We start from the raw sequence: 18,983 nt of genomic DNA on the forward strand, positions 1-18,983 counted from the left end.
TAGAGGATAGATGTACAAGTTTCGCGTATAGGATACAACCCGTACAGGAACTAGAGGGTGGATGTACAAGTATCGCGTATAGGGTACAACCCAAACAGGAACTAGAGGATTGATGTACAAGTATCTCGTATAGGATACAACCCGTATATAGGGTACAACCCGTACAGGAACTAGAGGGTTGATGTACAAGTATCGTATATTTGTGCCCAGTAAGATGTTTCAACGTTCATATATTTACACATCAACTATCATTCCTGAAATGAACTGCGTTTTGGCAATTGCGAGTATCATCCGATGAACGCAACATCTTCGGATATGTTCGGATCGTGAGTCATCGCATAACAATATGCATGTAAATTAAAAATTTATCTTGTTATTGTTTGTATTGTGTCAGCATGCTCCAAAACACTTACATCAACATGTTAGAAGTGTAAATTCATGATATGTTAAATAAATTGTTGTCATTTGCGTTTCAATTTTACGTTTAAAAGTGATTTGAAGTGATTGATTTTTTCCCGCGTTATTGTGATGTCATTTGATAAACTGTTTCCGGTTACGGTCGGGCCGTTCTATTTATAAATGGGTGAGAAAGAATTACTGGAAGATTTTCTTAACCGAAATGAATATTTTTTAACATATTGTGGATTGATGTCATTATCGGGGATATAAACGCAGTTGGGCTGGTTTAAGTACGCGTGGAGTCCTTCACACGCTTTAACCAGCCCAACTGCGTTCATACCCCGATAATGACATCAATTCCGCAATTCATTCCTTAAATAAATGGCTTATAAGTGTATCAGTGTACCATACGGGCGAAATATGAGTTTATATGCAATTGCGAGGACAGACGCCACATAAACAATCTGGGGGCTTACATTATCCAAAATATTGATAATATTGATAAACATATCTACGTGTCATATAGATAGTCAGCCGTCATATACCACAAAGTGAATAACTTGGCTGTTGTGATATGTTTTTGTGTCCCAAAATTGCTGTCTAGCGCAGCAAAGCACTTTCGAAGAGGATAATAGGATATATCCTGACATAACAGATCTAGCTTTTACGTCTGTAAATGTGGATAAGATGTCCATGTATTTTCCATTTGCACTTACAAAGTCAATATACATCCCTTTGTTTCCTTCTAAATAATTGTAACATGCCCTGTCATGCAATTCTTTGCTTAATGTGTTTTTGGTACATGCGGCAACCAATGTTCAGGAGCAGCAGGCCACCAGCAGCAGCAGCAGCAGCAACAGCAGCAGCAGCAGCAACAGCAGCAACATCGCACTCGTCCACGCTGGTGACGATGGGAATTATGTTAGGTGTGTTCAGCAGCCAATTTGTACAAACTAGTTGAATTAAACGTTTATTGATTGGCCAATTTTTATCTAACAAATACTATTATCCAAATCAATTAAATACGCGAACTAGCCAGGTCGTATACCTTTGGCTGCAGTTACTTGCAGTTTTAAAACCAAATGAGCAGTAAAGGAGCTGATAACTGTGTTGTTAATAATTAATAAAGAAATACGTGGAGCATTTTTCTAGGCTTAATAACTTTTAAGACATTCAAAAAGAAAAAAATGGCTTATTTCAGGCAGCGTTTTGTGGGTGTTTTTGAAAATGTCATTTTATCTAATGGCTTTAAACGGGGATCAATACTGACATGTATTCCACCTTCCCCGATTGTTTTGAAAGGCAAGCCATCCAATACGTTGAAGAGACTGGTAGGAACTGGTCAATAGATGCCGTATTTCATAATTTGCCTATGTTTCTAACAAGAAATTCGTTGTTATTTCTGGCTATCTAATAAGATATAGATCGAAAACACACAAGTATAGCTTACTCGATTTCAGCCGATTCTAAAAAATCAGACCAATATGGGAAAAACGTTTCCACAATGATTGTATAATAAAACGACAAATATTGGCGCAAGACCAGACCATGGCAATTGGGGATGACGAACATGTATCGTGTCCACCAGGTTCGTATAAGAGCAAACTATGAGTTTGTCCGATGATTCGAAATAAAATAAGGAAATTTGTACATATTGTTGTGTTATTCTAAAATCTATAACAATATTAACACTCCCAACCGTATAAAGTGATATTATAATACATGGTTGTTTGCATAGCTATAATAACAGTCACCTACATATTTGTTCAGGGCCATTTGAAGAAACTAAAAGTCGGAGCACTCATCGTTCATCGGTTTGTCCTGACGGGGAGTTTCTGGATGAGCATTAGAAGTCTCTGTTCCATCCATCATGCCCTCGGTGGGTTTATCATGTGGCAAATATAGAGCAGACATCTTCCTCACTAAAGTCTCTCTGTCATTAAGGAACACAAGACGTAACCTGTCCGATGGGAAAACATTAAATAGCTTGTATTTCAATAATTTAAACCGCTCCATGAATTTTTTCTGGAATATCGAAAGTTTGACCAAACTTTGAAAGCAGCCAAATATCGATGGGGCTTTTTGACACTTCGGTAGTCAAAAAGAATTTCCTTTAATGTGTTCAAGCCGAAAAATGAAAGGAATGTTTTAGATATCATCCATGCTCATGAATGTATGTATTTACAAACTATGAGCGACATATATCATTTTATATGGATATCACATTCCATTTCGTCTGAAAATGTCACGGTTAGTGCATATACTGTGAACCTGGTCTGTTGAATCGTTGCTAGATGGAATATTGCATATATACAGTGAGTTAATGTCGCTTAGTCTTCACATCAAACGTTAAAGGTTGTATTGACATCAGTCGTGACGTCACTATACGTCTCGGCCATCCGGTCGTTGTGTTTCTTCAACATTTCGTTGGAGTTGCGAACTGAAATGAAAAATGCAATGCGTTTTGGGGATCACGTTTACAATAATGTAGGGTAACTGTCTAAATAAACTCAGAAAGAGTCGGGACGGAGATAGTGAAGCCCGAAAATAAGCCTAATGTAGAACTAATTGTAATCATAATTAGGATGTTAGGGAAAATGTTGCACCTTTTTGCTCGATGGTTGGGTTGGGGCGGGATGATGATATAGTCCATGGGCTGTTAATTTTCAACGAAATGACGATATGAAGAGTAAACACATTTTTTTTTTTAAATTACTTGTTCAGTTCATACATATATGTAATTCCTAAACATAAAGACACTTACATATAACAATCAATTTAAGAATAGCCTTTCTGATAGGTTATTGAACCCGACCATTTTGTGTACATTATGCTAACACTAGTCACATAAATGAAACATATGCAGTAAATCATTATGTACATGCATATCAGGAAATTGTAAGTTACTAACATGTTTCTTTATTAGCAAAAGCATTGTATATGATGCAAAATACATTATGTAAAATAAAATGAGCATGCAAATATACCGTGGATTTTGTTGATTGTTTTTGTTTTTGTTTTTTTAATTTATTTTATAATGTAAATATGTACAAGTTGTTTGTTACACATTGAAGATGCACTCAAAATAAAAGTACAAAACATGATTTTTGTGTTGTGGAATGGTCACTTGTATTAGGTGTCAATCTGAAACATGAGCAGTAATGGGGTAGGTTTATCCATACCCACTTTCACTGTGTTGAAGCCATGCCATGTATATTATAATAATGTTGGAGATACCTTGTCACATATGCAAAAAACAACAACAATATGAGAATATTTAAAACAAAAGGGTACTTCAGTACATGTTAACAACATCGGATTTTCTTAAGAGTATTTTCTTGAGACAATAACACATTTGTCTTCATGTTTGAATATATTCAATATTCAATTCAAAAGATTAGGCTGTATCATTACAATGGTATATCACGATAAGGCACTGTTGTATATAATTTAGAATGTATAACACATTTACCTGTTCTGCGGTAGATACTACTGTAGAATAATCATAATGTGCATTAAGAAAGCATATGCACACATTGTTATCAAGAGTTATTTATATAGCCATTTCATCTGGTGAACAACTCTTCACTATCAGGCTGAAAATTATTGATATACGAATTATGTCTATCGAGCGATATCCCAATAAATACCTCGATGTAGGCATGCAGTTGAACAATTAACACATTGATCCAACTAACCGATATCAAATCGAATTATAATTATATTGATTGTATGTTCAAAATGATTATATGGACGTCCTCTATTACAGACTAGATACAGAGCACCCATCGTATTTGTATGCCAAGTTTCAAATGATAAAGAAATTCACGAACAAAGTAATAATGTTCATAATAGCCTTCAAATAAAGTCAGAAATGATGTTACATTCTGTCGGGGACATTCATTTGTAAATCACATGCAACAGTCTTGCCAGTCAGCATATATTTGACATAAAATGGCTAATAGCGCACAGAAAGCTGATCTTCACACATCTCAATACACCACTTCTAACTAAGTCATGACTACCAGAGTTGAAGATATGTGTTGCCTTCTGGAATAATGACTAACGTGGTAGCATACGTTCAAGACTTTAAGAAAATAGTCGAGTCATATTGATCATTGGGAGAAGGGATGGAAACACGTTTGATGGGGCACAAAGCCTGACCAGGGTGGCATCGTTGGATTCAATGGCCAAACACGTTCAAAGAAATATAATGACAGTGCCAGTATTTGCTTTTATCATTTAAAAAAAACCTTTTATGATTTCCTTTATGAAAAAGGCTTGAAACATTGCAATTCGATCAAGGAGTGAACAAGCAATGATACTCATGCCACAAAATGTATCATGACCATCTATGATCTTTATATTGTTATTGACATTGAAAGCACAGAATTGTAAAAATCTTACTGGAAAGTACACGCCATATGTAAGAAGCTATTTCGTTGCTGCTATATTCATTTGAAAAACTGATTGCATAACTTCTGAAGTACAAAAGCCCATGTGAAAAAGTGTGTTAATCAATCACCATGATGCAATATGGTTGTCATAGGGGCATCAGCCTTCTAGTTCGGCAAGCTTGTGCATTATGAAAATATTGCTTGACCTATTGTAGCCGTTTTCATAGCAATGTCTTACCGAGAATAGAGTGTTTGTGAATTGTTAGAAATAAATAACTTGTAGCAATACCAGATTGCAATGTATTAGTGCACGTTGTACAAGAAACATACACTCAGGAAGGATTTTGCCTATTATATCATTCCGACGCCGCCATCAAGGACGTGGGCTCAAACACTACTTTTTCCTTCCAAAAATATAACAACAACATAAATACTGCAGACTATCAACATGCTTTATTTAAATGAAATATCTTCAACAGACTAAATGTTTTGTTGTTAAAATGCCTACCACTCCTTGAGCTATTTGTACCACACTAATACGCTGTACGCTAAATAGTTCCACAGCTATAAAGTGCATATCTCGGCATTTGTTTTTCAGAATTAATCGCTTTTTGTATCAGGCAAAGTTTGTTTGTATTTAATTGAATCTTAGTAACCAATAATATAGCTGAAATGATAAATATATCGCATATTATAAAAATGTGCGTACAGAAATAACATATGTACAGCAATATGTATATTTGCACAATGAAATACTGCACATTAATATGAATAAGTAAGTAAGTAAGTAAGTAAGTAAGTAAGTAAGTAAATTGTTTATTACCGTGACATGTGTATAAACATAATACAAATTCATTAGTTAAGTATCAAACAGATAACACCCGGCCCAATGGGCCTATAGGGCACCAATTAGAAAAAAGTTACAATAATTCAGAGAATGCATACTAATACAAAACAGACATATATGAATATTAAACATTCAGATATCATGAGTATATGATGTGCACTATAATAACAATAGCAAATATTGGAATTTTAGTATAGTTTAGCCGTGGAAATAAATAATTATGATGTCAGAGATAGTAATGAATAAGACATCAATGCGATAACGCTAGTACTTATCATGGAGATGTATTATAAAATATATAGCAACCTTCTACGTCATGCATTATATAAGTCTATCTATACAAAGTATTTCGTCTTATCAAAAAGGCATGTACCAGGAATTTGGCAAGCCTACGTGGATAATTTGACATCACATGAACTAGTTTTTCATTCACATATATATAATATGTTCATCACATTCAAAATAGACAGTAAGATAATGAAAATATATTTCCATTTAATAAGTTAATATAACAACATACCTAGAACATATTATATGCATCGTAGTAAAACACATTTTCCCTTTTGTTTTTTACAAGAAGTATCAGCCATTGCAATATTATAACAAGACAAAATTTAATGTTAGACATCAAAGACGTGGCTAAATACATTGTAGTTTAAATTGTGATATATTTTTTTATCAAATTTCAATTCGAATGAAGGTTAACATAAGTATAGACGTACTTATTGTTGATATAATTAAAGCTATTTAGGATAAACGGGTAACATGTTCCAAAGACATATGGTCGCGTACTCGCCTAATGTTTGCCTATTTCCGTAAACTTGGCATTATTGTAGACGTATGGGGTTCCTTTGACATAAGTACGTAACATGCTCTGACGATCCTCACTCTTTGGATATTGAACTAGTAATACCTTGAATGTTTGGTTATGTAATCGAGCTTATTAAGGTCGACCCGCGCCTATTAGCTGCATTATGGTTTGACCCTGCAAAAGCTCCATCACGACCTAAACAGGGCTTGAATTTATAAAAATAATATATAAACTATAATAATATATGATAAAAAGCAGTCTTTCTGTTCACCTCTTTGTTTATATTAGGACCACGAATAGTTATAGAAACAACAACAACGTTTCCTGTGTCATAGCAATTCACCTTCTAAAGCTATCAGATTCGTAAAGATAGAAGTCTGATGCGCAGTCTGCACAAAATGTCTTTACGTTTAGACATGTCATACGTTTACAGCAGCGTCTGCATTGAAGGTTAATTTTATGTGGAATTTCTTCTTCCATTTAGTTACAGTTTTAAAGGACAGTTTATTTGATTTGGGCATCTATGTAGGATTAGTTTAATCATCGCCATCAGCCTTCGTCGATTTTAAATATCCATGCGTAAAAATAGTTTTGCTTGTCACGATGATGGACTATGCCTCAAAACTGATACGATTTTAGCCAAATACTGCCGCCTAAAAACCGAACACGAAATTCAGTTTATGTGCGTTTACGAGAAAAAGAAAGTAGGCAAATTAAAAGTTGTTATATTACGTAAGTTTTCACTCGCACAATTCTGCAAGTACCTTAAAACTCGCATTTTCCAATTTTCTCTCGAGTTTGCGAGTGCTAAATTCGAGCCCTGTTTAAATGTTGTATGTGACATGAGATAGAAGTGGCTGCAATTCCCAGTCGAATCCGGATATATTAACAGAGTGAGATACAAGAGATCCGGGTGCGATACCCTATATCTCTGTAAAGAGACCTCGTGGTTCTTAAATGTGCTCGCTGTATCGCACGGATATACGGGATACAGCCTTCTTGGGTTTAACCATTACCTTATTTCCCAGAACTATCTTTTAAATGCAGAGCGTAACGGGAGTTACCGGTACCATATTTTAACATTTTTCAGTGTGACGCGGTCAAGGTTTGAACCCTCCAACCTTTCGCATTCCAATTGAATGCTCTCTCACAAAGCTATCGAGAGGGTAAGATGGCAGACACTACAGTTGCTTATAAATATTGTTATACCATAACATATGCTAATTGTACCCTGTTGTTCTTGTATGCGCGTGAAAAGTACCGATTTTAAGCACAGTAATAAGGGCAATACAGCTCGTTTGACCGGCGTTCAGTTGCAATCGAAAGGAAACAAATAATTATTTACGTTATAGCGATACAGCATTTGTGCGGACACTATTTATACAGTAGGATTTTTCAAACAGTGTTGTCGGCCAACTTTTTATTATTAATGTTTGTTTTTCATCGTGTGAATTAAGCTTTGAATTTTTATATCACTTGCTTTAAATTGGTCAATTAATTTCATGTTTTGGAATTATATACTTTTTATCAAATGCATAAATCAAACTTTTATTCACAATATGGCAGTATATTCTCATACGATTGTTTACTAGCATGACGTGTATATAAATAGCACTCATAGAAAGTCAATAGTTCTAACATGATAGGCCAAAATAAACAGTCATTAAACAAAAAGGCAGAACACATGCATATTACAAGGCAGAACACATGCATATTACAAGGCAGAACACATGCATATTACAAGGCAGAACACATGCATATTACAAGGCAGAACACATGCATATTACAAGGATGTGACCGCCGCTCAGGAGTGTAAACGAAACAATCTTCGAGGAGTGTGTCTGTGTTAGCACACATTTGTCAAAATGAAATATAGTTTAGAAAATATTTTCAGAGCAAATGAAATGGTACATTATATATGCTGATAAATCAATGTCCAATATATATTGGTATGATTGGTACGAAACGTCAAAAACATAAAAAAAAAACACACCATATTTTGGTAATAAAGTTAAATTCCACATTCTTTTTCGTTCCGGGGAGTTACGAGTAGTTACGAACCATTCAATCGAACATACGTTAATGACACAGTGTTCTTTGATCGGTCGCAAGACATTTTCGATTGAATGGTTTGTAAAGTGTGTATAAATCAGTATAAATCGCCTTTCAGCTGTATTTCCGTACTTTGATAATAACAAATGTAGTTAATATGTCAAAAAGGTGTGCATGAAAAAAATGTTGAAATTGACAGAAAATCACTGGAACAGGACAAGGAACGTGACAGACGCCTCGTTGGACCGATATCCATTAGTATTTGGGCCTGTATGGACAGATCTAACATAAATTTTCAGGACGACCTTCCCTACCTTCCCATGCAGTTTTTTTGTTCTGTTTCTGTTCATTTTTAAAAAGCAAGTATGAGCACGAATATGTTAAGTCATTGCAACGTTGAATAGATGTAAATTCCTGTCTGTTGTACTTTTAAATGAGATTGTTGGGCATTATTGAATATGTAAATATTTTTCCCGGGATTCAAGCGTTTAATGGAAACCTAGAATAGAAACAATGGTATGAAAAACTCACACACTTTTGTAAGAGAGAAAGATTAGAAAAAGAAAAAAAGGCTGGACAATTTTAAAATGAACCATGTGATAATTGGTTTGATCATGTTTATCGCATTGAAATCATGGTAGAAAATTTGCACTGTCAGACAACTTTTATGCTCAAGCGCTCAAGACTTACCTTTCACCTACTGACCTCAGAATCAAAAGGGTCATCCGCAAGTAGTTTTCAATCTGCCTGCCATGCATGGTGTGACTAGGTCAAAATGTTCATCAAGGATTTACCTTAACCTTTGACCTTTATAACTCAAAACAAAAAAGTCATGTGCTGGTCTTGACAAGCCACCCTACCAAGTTTGATATCCCTTCGCCCTAGCGTTCTTCATTTAATGTTCGGACACGGTTTTTCAGTTCAAGGTCATCAGGTCCTTGACCTTAGTCCACAGACCTCAACATGAAGAGGGCTCATCTGTTTGTCATGACTAATCTGCTTATCAAGTCAGAGGTACCTGGGCCAGCACATTCATCAGTTATTGATCGTAAACGGTCACCTTGGCATTGACTTTGGCCCCTGACCTGCTGGTCAGGACCGATCTGCATACCAAGTAAGAGGTCCCTGGGCCCGAGCATTCTTTAGTTATTGTTAGGAAATACATTTCCAGATCAAGGTCACTTTAGTCTTGACCTTTGACCCACTGACCTCAAAATCAATAGGGTTCATATACTGGTCATGACAACCTGCATACCAAGTTTGAGGATCCATAGGTTCAAATGTTCTTAAGTTTTTGATCGTAAACAGATTTGATGGCCATGTTGATCGGAAACCGTGGAGACAGACAAACAGTCCGATAACTAAGGCATAAAAAATCAACTTCAAATTTATTGAATCATTTATTGATTATATAAAGTAATATTGTTTATCCCAAAATATATTCATTTTAATTAACTTCTTTTTTTAAAGTCGGTATAAAAGGCTGACTTAAGTGAATCATTCTGCTTAAATGGTTCGCAAATCGCAAGCTCGAATATTTTTTGACGCAATTTGGTAAGATTTGTGGTCCTTTTTGACTTTTATACTGAATAAAATCGGTAAATCCACAAGTACAAGTCAGAAAATAGCATGTTTTGTTAAAATAAAACATTAACAAAAATACTGACTTAAACGATGAAAATGCTTTGCTCCTTGATAATAATGTTCCATTACCGCGAGTATCTCAATTACAGTGGATGTGAAAACAAAGCCAACTGTGTGCACATGCGTAGTTGGTTCCGGGTCATTTCCGGTGCATTTGTTTACTTTCTGTCAACAAGCAAATGATGTAAAGTTTCATCCGATAATTTGTCCTTATTTCGTAGAAATTTTTGTATTTCATATGGTGGAATATTATTGCCGTAAGATAACCTGAACGTTCCCGAATGTTTTCGTGTTAACCAATTAATTTTCGCGATAATTATCTAGCTATATATATCTAGTCATTATTCGCGATACTTATTTAAGTTATTTTGTAAGATAACTATCATAGACTAAAAACAGGCTTGAAATTGCACAGAACTGCCACCTATTACCTTTTTAGCTTTACATCATTTACAGTATAACTAGTTATGGTTTGCGAATTCCACTTAATAAGTCAGTAATAACTGGTTAACTAGATACATTGTATTAAGATTCGTGTAACCACGATTTGGAATGAAATAGACCATTATATTATAAATTATACAGGATTTGATAAGGAGGACCGTTGAAAGGAAGAGGAAATGAGATCACAAAATAATTTTGAATGGCATTAGATATTAAAAATTAATAGTAATATCTGGGACCAATTACAAAGGGTTTAATCCTACTCCCAGGTAATATGTTATTAAAATACCAAACCTTTTGTAACGTGTATTTTGAAATAGATTTGATCCGGGACCAATAATCCTTCTCCCAGATTTGATAGTCCTTTCTTTAAATATTTATTGTTGTCATCAGATGATCATTTCAATACACAAGTAAGCACAGCTGGGGTCGATCAAGTCTAGGAATAGTTTTATAAGAATCTGTGCTTGAATACGTATTTTTTTTCAATACAGAAATGTGTTCACACCTAAAAAGGTGCTGTATATAGTTTATAATGACCAATGAAAATCTTAATTTTATTCAGGTCTTTTCTGTGAATATCAAAGGGCCCAAAAACTATAAACTGACACAACTTGACCGACCCTAACAGACTCGTAATACTGACTTCGTAACATTGAGACTAAACAATCTGCAATCTTTAACTTAAGATCGCCCTTTAATGAACCGTTTTGCTAGACATTTGAAAACAAAATTGTGAACTCTCTGCTAAAAAAAATCCATGTCGAAAGAGGAGTCAAGCTGGAGACATTGCAATAATACAGACAGAGAGTTTACTCGCTCCTGAACTTTGCCGCGTCCTACGATGTACAACCTCTCAAGGGACTAGTGATTATTATCCAGAATAACATTAATAAACCTAAGCCGTTATTCTGTTATAAAAGCCATCATCATTGTTGAGGCAGCAAACATTAACTACCAATTACAGATTGGTGAAGATTTCTTAATTTCTTGTTCGAAGTACAATCAGTTTAGGGAACAGATGCTCAGACGTCCTGATAACGCGAGGTCGTGAGACCAAAAATACGTAGATACCGTAATGGCGCCAACTCAAAGGAGTTTAGAAATGTGTTCTTGTCTTTATTCAGAAAAAGAATAGATCGTATTCGTTTTTTTCTCTGCTTTGTTAAACATCGATTCATGCTGCAAACAGGCCATCACAACAAATGGTAAATCAATCTGCGTTAATTGAAACTGTGTGTTATGTGCTCCATGCGTCGCCTCGTGTCTTTTTATCGCTGAATGTGTCGGACACTATGGTGGCTGATCTCTGTCATTTCGTGTTTTCGCCTTTTACCAACTCAAAAACCCTCACAGTCGCCAAATCGAGGGCGAAAACACGAACTATTTGTGGCGGCTTTTCGCTCTAGAGTTGGCCACTCTTCGTGGATTCGCGTTGCGATTTTCGTATGTTCGCTCCGAAAGACTACAGTGTGTGTATATCACGTGATAAATTGCGTCATAAATGCTACTTCGTAAGGCAATATTTTGATTTGAAACTTTAAACAAAGATAACTTCACTATTTCTACACCATTTGAAACAACGCGCAGACTACGCCTCTTACGGAGCCCTGCCTTCGGTCTTTTACCAGAGTTTGATTGAGAATTTATTTTTTTAAACACTTCGACAAACTTTTTCTCAATACGGCCGTCTGACGGAGCACTGTCATAACATGATTTTGGAAACAGGTTTGTCGAAGTGTTTGATGAAGCTAATGACTTTTTCAAATTTCGATAATAAAACAAATACGGGGCTCTTTACGCGGCATAGACTGCCCTTTGTTTCATTCAAAATGGTGTTGTAAAAGAAAAGTTATCTTTCAATTAAGTCTTCATTTTATGCTAAAGCAATGCCTTCCGACGTAGCATTCATGACGCAATGTATCACGTGGTATACACACACTGGACTAAGTGCTATTAAGTTCCTTTTCAAGTGGTATCTCAGTATCAGAGAATAAAAATGTCGCATTGTTTCCAGAAGACCAAGAAAATGTTATTCATATGATTCACCAGTCTGTTAGGCGTCATTGTGAACTATTGGTGTTCTTCAGCACATTCTGTTCTACCGGTCTGTTAGGCGTCATTGTGAATTATTGGTGTTCTTCAGCACATTCTGTTCTACCAGTCTGTTAGGCGTCATTGTGAGCTATTGGTCTTCTTCAGCACATTCTGTTCTACCGGTCTGTTAGGCGTCATTGTGAGCTATTGGTCTTCTTCAGCACATTCTGTTCTACCGGTCTGTTAGGCGTCATTGTGAGCTATTGGTCTTCTTCAGCACATTCTGTTCTACCGGTCTATTAGGCGTCATTGTGAACTATTGGTCTTCTTCAGCACATTCTGTTCTACCGGTATGTTAGGCGTCATTGTGAGCTATTGGTCTTCTTCAGCACATTCTGTTCAACTAATCTGTTAGGCGTCATTTTGAGCTATTGGTCTTCTTCAGCACATTCTGTTCTACTCGTCTGTTAGGCGTCATTATGAGCTATCGGTCTTCTTCAGCACATTCTGTTCTACTAATCTGTTTGGCGTCATTTTGAGCTATTGGTGTTCTTCAGCACATTTTGTTCTACTCGTCTGTTAGGCGTCATTGTGAGCTATTGGTCTTCTTCAGTACATTGTGTTCTCCTGTTTGTTAGGCGTCATTGTGAACTATTGGTGTTCTTCAGTACATTCTGTTCTACCAGTATGTTAGGCGTCATTGCGACCTATTGATGTTCTTCAGTACATTCTGTTCTACCAGTCTTTTAGGCGTCATTGCGACCTATTGATGTTCTTCAGTACATTCTGTTCTACCAGTCTTTTAGGCGTCATTGTGAACTATTGGTGTTCTTCAGTACATTCTGTTCTACCAGTATGTTAGGCGTCATTGCGACCTATTGACGTTCTTCAGTATATTCTGTTCTACCAGTCTTTTAGGCGTCATTGTGAGCTATTGATGTTCTTCTGTTTATTCTGTTCTACCAGTCTGTTAGGCGTCATTGTGAGCTATTGGTGTTCGTCAGCACATTCTGTTCTACTTGCCTGTTAGGCGTCATTGTGAGCTATTGGTGTTCTTTAACACATTTTGTTCTACTTGCCTGTTAGGCGTCATTGTGAGCTATGGCGTCATTGTGAGCTATTGGTGTTCTTCAGCACATTCTGTTCTACTTGCCTGTTAGGCGTCATAGTGAGTTATTGGTGTTTTTCAGCACATTCTGTTCTACTTGCCTGTTAGACGCCATTGTGAACTATTTGTGTTCTTCAGTTAGACGTCATAGTGAGCTATTGGTATTCTTCAGCACATTCCCTACTATCAGTCTGCGAGGCGTCATAGTGAGCTATTGGTGTTATTCAGCACATTCTGTTCTACTTGCCTGTGAGGCGCAATTGTGAGCTATTGGTGTTCTTCAGGTAGAAGTCATAGTGAGCTATTGGTGTTCTTCTGTACATTGAGTTCTACCAGTCTGTTAGGCGCCATTGCGAGCTATTGGTGTTCTTCAGTACATTTTGTTCTACCAGTCTGTTAGGCTTCCTTATGAGCTATTGTCTTTTTCAGTTCATTCTGTTCTACCAGTATGCTAGGCGTCATTGTGAGCTATTGGTCTTCTTCAGTACATTCTGTTCTCCTGTTTGTTAGGCGTCATTGTGAGCTATTGGTCTTCTTCAGTACATTCTGTTCTACCAGTCTTTTAGGCGTCATTGTGAGCTATTGGTCTGAGCTATTGGTCTTCTTCAGTACATTCTGTTCTACCAGTTTGTTAGGCGTCATTGTGAGCTATTGGTCTTCTTCTGTACATTCTGTTCTACCGGTCTGTTAGGCGTCATTGTGAGCAATTGGACTTCTTCAGTACATTCTGTTCTCCTGTTTGTTAGGCGTCATTATGAGCTATTGGTCTTCTTCAGTACATTCTTTTCTACCAGTCTGTTAGGCGTCATTGTGAGCTATTGGTCTTCTTCTGTACATTCTGTTCTACCGGTCTGTTAGGCGTCATAGTGAGATATTGGTGTTATTCAGCACATTCTGTTCTACTTGCCTGTTAGACGCCATTGTGAGCTATTTGTGTTCTTCAGTACATTGTGTTCTACCAGTCTGTTAGGCGTCATTGTGAGCTTTTGGTGTTCTTCAGTACATTTTGTTCTACCAGTCTGTTAGGCGTCATTGTGAGCTTTTGGTGTTCTTCAGTACATTTTGTTCTACCAGTCTGTTAGGCGTTATTGTGAGCTATTGATGTTCTTCTGTTCATTCTGTTCTACCCGTCTGTTAGGCGTCATTGCGACCTATTGATGTTCTTCAGTACATTCTGTTCTACCAGTCTTTTAGGCGTCATTGTGAGCTATTGATGTTCTTCAGTATATTCTGTTCTACCAGTCTGTTAGGCGTCATTGTGAGCTATTGATGTTCTTCTGTTCATTCTGTCCTACCAGTCTGTTAGGCGTCATTGTGAGCTATTGGTGTTCTTCAGTACATTCTGTTCTACCCGTCTGTTAGGCGTCATTGTGAGCTATTGGTCTTCTTCAGTTCATTCTGTTCTACCGGTCTGTTAGGCGTCATTGTGAGCTATTGGTGTTCTTCTGTACATTCTGTTCTACCGGTCTGTTAGGCGTCATTGTGAGCTATTGGTGTTCTTCAGTACATTATGTTCTACCGGTCTGTTAGGCGTCATTGTAAGCTATTGGTGTTCTTCAGTACATTCTGTTCTACCGGTCTGTTAGGCGTTATTGTGAGCTATTGGTGTTCTTCTGTTCATTCTGTTCTACCCGTCTGTTAGGCGTCATTGCGACCTATTGATGTTCTTCAGTACATTCTGTTCTACCAGTCTTTTAGGCGTCATTGTGAGCTATTGATGTTCCTCAGTATATTCTGTTCTACCAGTCTGTTAGGCGTCATTGTGAGCTATTGATGTTCTTCTGTTCATTCTGTTCTACCAGTCTGTTAGGCGTCATTGTGAGCTATTGGTGTTCTTCAGTACATTCTGTTCTACCCGTCTGTTAGGCGTCATTGTGAGCTATTGGTCTTCTTCAGTACATTCTGTTCTACCGGTCTGTTAGGCGTCATTGTGAGCTATTGGTGTTCTTCTGTACATTCTGTTCTACCGGTCTGTTAGGCGTCATTGTGAGCTATTGGTGTTCTTCAGTACATTATGTTTTACCGGTCTGTTAGGCGTAATTGTAAGCTATTGGTGTTCTTCAGTACATTGTGTTCTACCAGTCTGTAAGGCGTCATTGTGAGCTATTGGTGTTCTTCTGTACATTGTGTTCTACCAGTCTGTTAGGCGTCATAGTGAGCTATTGGTGTTCTTCAGTACATTGTGTTCTACCCGTCTGTTAGGCGTCATTGTGAGCTATTGGTGTTCTTCTGTACATTGTGTTCTACCCGTCTGTTAGGCGTCATTGTGAGCTATTGGTGTTCTTCTGTACATTGTGTTCTACCAGTCTGTTAGGCGTCATTGTGAGCTATTGGTGTTCTTCTGTACATTGTGTTCTACCCGTCTGTTAGGCGTCATTGTGAGCTATTGGTGTTCTTCTGTACATTGTGTTCTACCAGTCTGTTAGGCGTCATTGTGAGCTATTGGTGTTCTTCAGTACATTGTGTTCTACCCGTCTGTTAGGCGTCATAGTGAGCTATTGGTGTTCTTCTGTACATTGTGTTCTACCCGTCTGTTAGGCGTCATTGTGAGCTATTGGTGTTCTTCTGTACATTCTGTTCTACCCGTCTGTTAGGCGTCATTGCGAGATATGGGTCTCTTTCAGCATATTTTTTTCTCCTGTCCGTTAGACGTCATTGTGAGCTATCGGTATCTTTCAGCACATTCTGTTCTCCTGTCTGTATGAGGTCATTTCTATATTGACTCTTTCTTCCTCTAAGACTAACACTTTTTACCGTTTTTCCTCGAATATAAATTAAGTACTCGTTTTTACTATTATCAAATCTTTTGATATTTACTCATTTATGAGGAATCCAACGAAGCAAGTTATATGATTTCAAATTTTCGACATGAAGCATGTACTGGCTATTGGCTATTTAGTATTTCCGTGCTAGAGAAATGGATGCGGACGGCAGCGCCTCAAACAGTTGCATAGCGTATTTAGAATTAATATACTGTTAATATACTGAATTGGTTGATAAAATTAGATTGTGAAAGAAAAATATAATAATTCTTGTTGTTGTTTTAAGAAGTATATTCGACCACAAAACCTTACTTATTTTTGTCAGAGACGGGGAGGTCATCCTATCTGCCATTTAAGTAAATGAGAAAAGTATGCGCATGCAAAGAAACGCATCCGATTCGGTCAGTATACTTATTTTGTACCAGAATAAGAACGACCTCAAAACAGGATTAAAAAGTCGGTATTTAAACATGTAGAATATAATACACTAAAGTGTGTAAAAGATGTTTACCCATTTCGTCAATATCTTTGGCCATGAAGAGGGACACCGTAACCAAAGCAACGCTAACCAGGAAGAGGATGCCTGACACAAGCGCAACCGCCCGGACGATCCGCTTCCTCTCGAGCTCCTTCCGGTCTAGCATCTCAACTTCCCTTTCACTCAAGTTAGCTATGGGGACAAGAAAAAACTCGTCGACGGTTTCAATTTGTGATGATAGTACTTCAATTTTGTCAAAATCATCGTCACTATTGACTTCATCAAAACTGTTATTGTAGGTTATTACAAGCATTCCGGTGACCTTGACACACGTGACCTTGAAATCATCAGGTTACTCCGGACATTTGTTGTAATCCTCGCATGTGCCGTAGATAGGGACATAGAAGTGTTACATCATATTTATAACTAGTATTATCCAAGAAGAACTTTTTCACACACAATATACGTCAAGAATAATATTTCATCACAAATCACTCGTCTCGTTGACCTTTGTAAACTTGTTTAACATTTGAATGAACGTGGTAAAAGTTGTATATCAGTTCTGTTTTCCATTTTAATTCCGTGTCTTTGAAAGACCTTTCGTATCCATGAAAAACTTCAACTGTTCACATATTAATCTTTAGCATTACTATTTCCATTAAAAATTCTCCGCTTTAAACAGTGTACCATCATATCTTCTCACAAAACGTTGAAGCGTTAATATAACTCCCTCTCAAAACAGTAATTGGAAACAACAACTTTGTTAATCCAGAATTTCATGAACGATCAATGCTCTTTGAAGTAAATTAAGCCCGGACTGAACTGAATAACAGAAAGCCCGAGATTGTCTAGGCGAAGCCAGCAAAATCCTCGTATTTCTGCGGGGAACGAAGAAGATGGGATTATAAATAATTCAGCTTTGTGTATCCGATACCATTTCTGTCATCCTTAACGCCCAGCTTAATAAAGATCCTAAATTCTCCTTAAGAACGTAGCAAAACCAGTCCACGATTAATTGTCTCATAAATGAGCAATACTTCTATGGCACAAACACGTTGTCTTTAATACATTTCTTAGGGTTGATTCCTGTTTTCAATTAACCTCCGAGTACAATGACAATTATAGAGCTGAACAAGTCATGTTATTCAAGCAAACGTGTTCAATACTGTATAAGCAATCGGGCCCTATATTAGTCCTTCTGCTATATTTATATAAGAATCATATGGTTTGTTTTGTTGTAGTACTTTCTGGAAAACACTAACGGTATCGCTGCCTTAAAAACTTCATGGTGTCATTTCCGGTGTCTCGGCCATTTCGGGCTTAAACTCCAATCAGAGTATATATTTCATTCAGCGTATACTTTTTTTTCGTCCGAAGATAATTTTAAGGTTCGTGGAAATTAATGGCAGTTATACTAGTTGTGCTATAACTTTTCTTTAAGGGGAGGACAGTCTAAACTTCTCTCCCATTTCCTGCATCGAACGATTACTTCATTTTTGCAGAACAAGATGTTGGTCATGGGTACGACGAGCCTCGAATGTATGTCGGTGCATTAGTAAAAGTAGTTCATAAAATAAAATAAAAATAATATTAGTAATTAATTGGAGTGTTTTAATTGATTTCCACTGAACTGTACTACTAAATAAAACATTAAGATTCATAACAGTAAATTCCTTAAGATTACTTCTTTATGAAAAAATACTACGCGATCTTCTTAATTGTAGTGTAGTATATGAAAAGAATTTTGACAAAGTAAATCGTCCATACACACGCCTACTAAACGCCAGCTTACTATATATATAACCAGGGGCGCACCTAGATATATATCTAGCATGTACTCGCAACCAGTTTGAAGGGGGGTCCGGGGGTATCCTCCCCCGTGATTTTATTATGACAGTACAATTTGGCGTACATTTCATGGCTTTTTTTGTGCTTTAAAACCGCTAATATTTTACACAAATCACATGTAAAATTCAAACAAAGATGGAACATTCCGGCCTTTTT

At 36.8% G+C, this 18,983-nt stretch overlaps 1 protein-coding gene across 1 annotated transcript; it reads right to left on the bottom strand.

Moving 5' to 3' along the window:
* Positions 1–1,752: 1,752 nt before the first annotated feature.
* On the bottom strand, positions 1,753–17,974 carry LOC128235322 (uncharacterized). Its single transcript, XM_052950137.1, has 2 exons — positions 17,013–17,974; positions 1,753–2,839 (listed from the first exon to the last, which is right to left on the bottom strand). Exons 1-2 carry the CDS (start codon positions 17,290–17,292, stop codon positions 2,742–2,744), a joined length of 378 nt encoding a protein of 125 aa, XP_052806097.1. The 5' UTR covers positions 17,293–17,974; the 3' UTR covers positions 1,753–2,741.
* Between the last annotated feature and the right edge of the window lie 1,009 nt (positions 17,975–18,983).

The sequence above is a fragment of the Mya arenaria genome, chromosome 5 (genome assembly GCF_026914265.1).
Source record: "Mya arenaria isolate MELC-2E11 chromosome 5, ASM2691426v1".
Lineage (NCBI taxonomy): Eukaryota > Metazoa > Mollusca > Bivalvia > Myida > Myidae > Mya > Mya arenaria.

Excerpts from the sequence above, each read along its gene's own strand:
- LOC128235322 (XM_052950137.1), bottom strand. The coding sequence starts at position 17,292 with ATGCTTGTAATAACCTACAATAACAGTTTTGATGAAGTCAATAGTGAC. Across the intron at positions 2,840-17,012 it reads CAAAGATATTGACGAAATGG|TTCGCAACTCCAACGAAATG; the intron begins GTAAACATCTTT and ends TTTTCATTTCAG.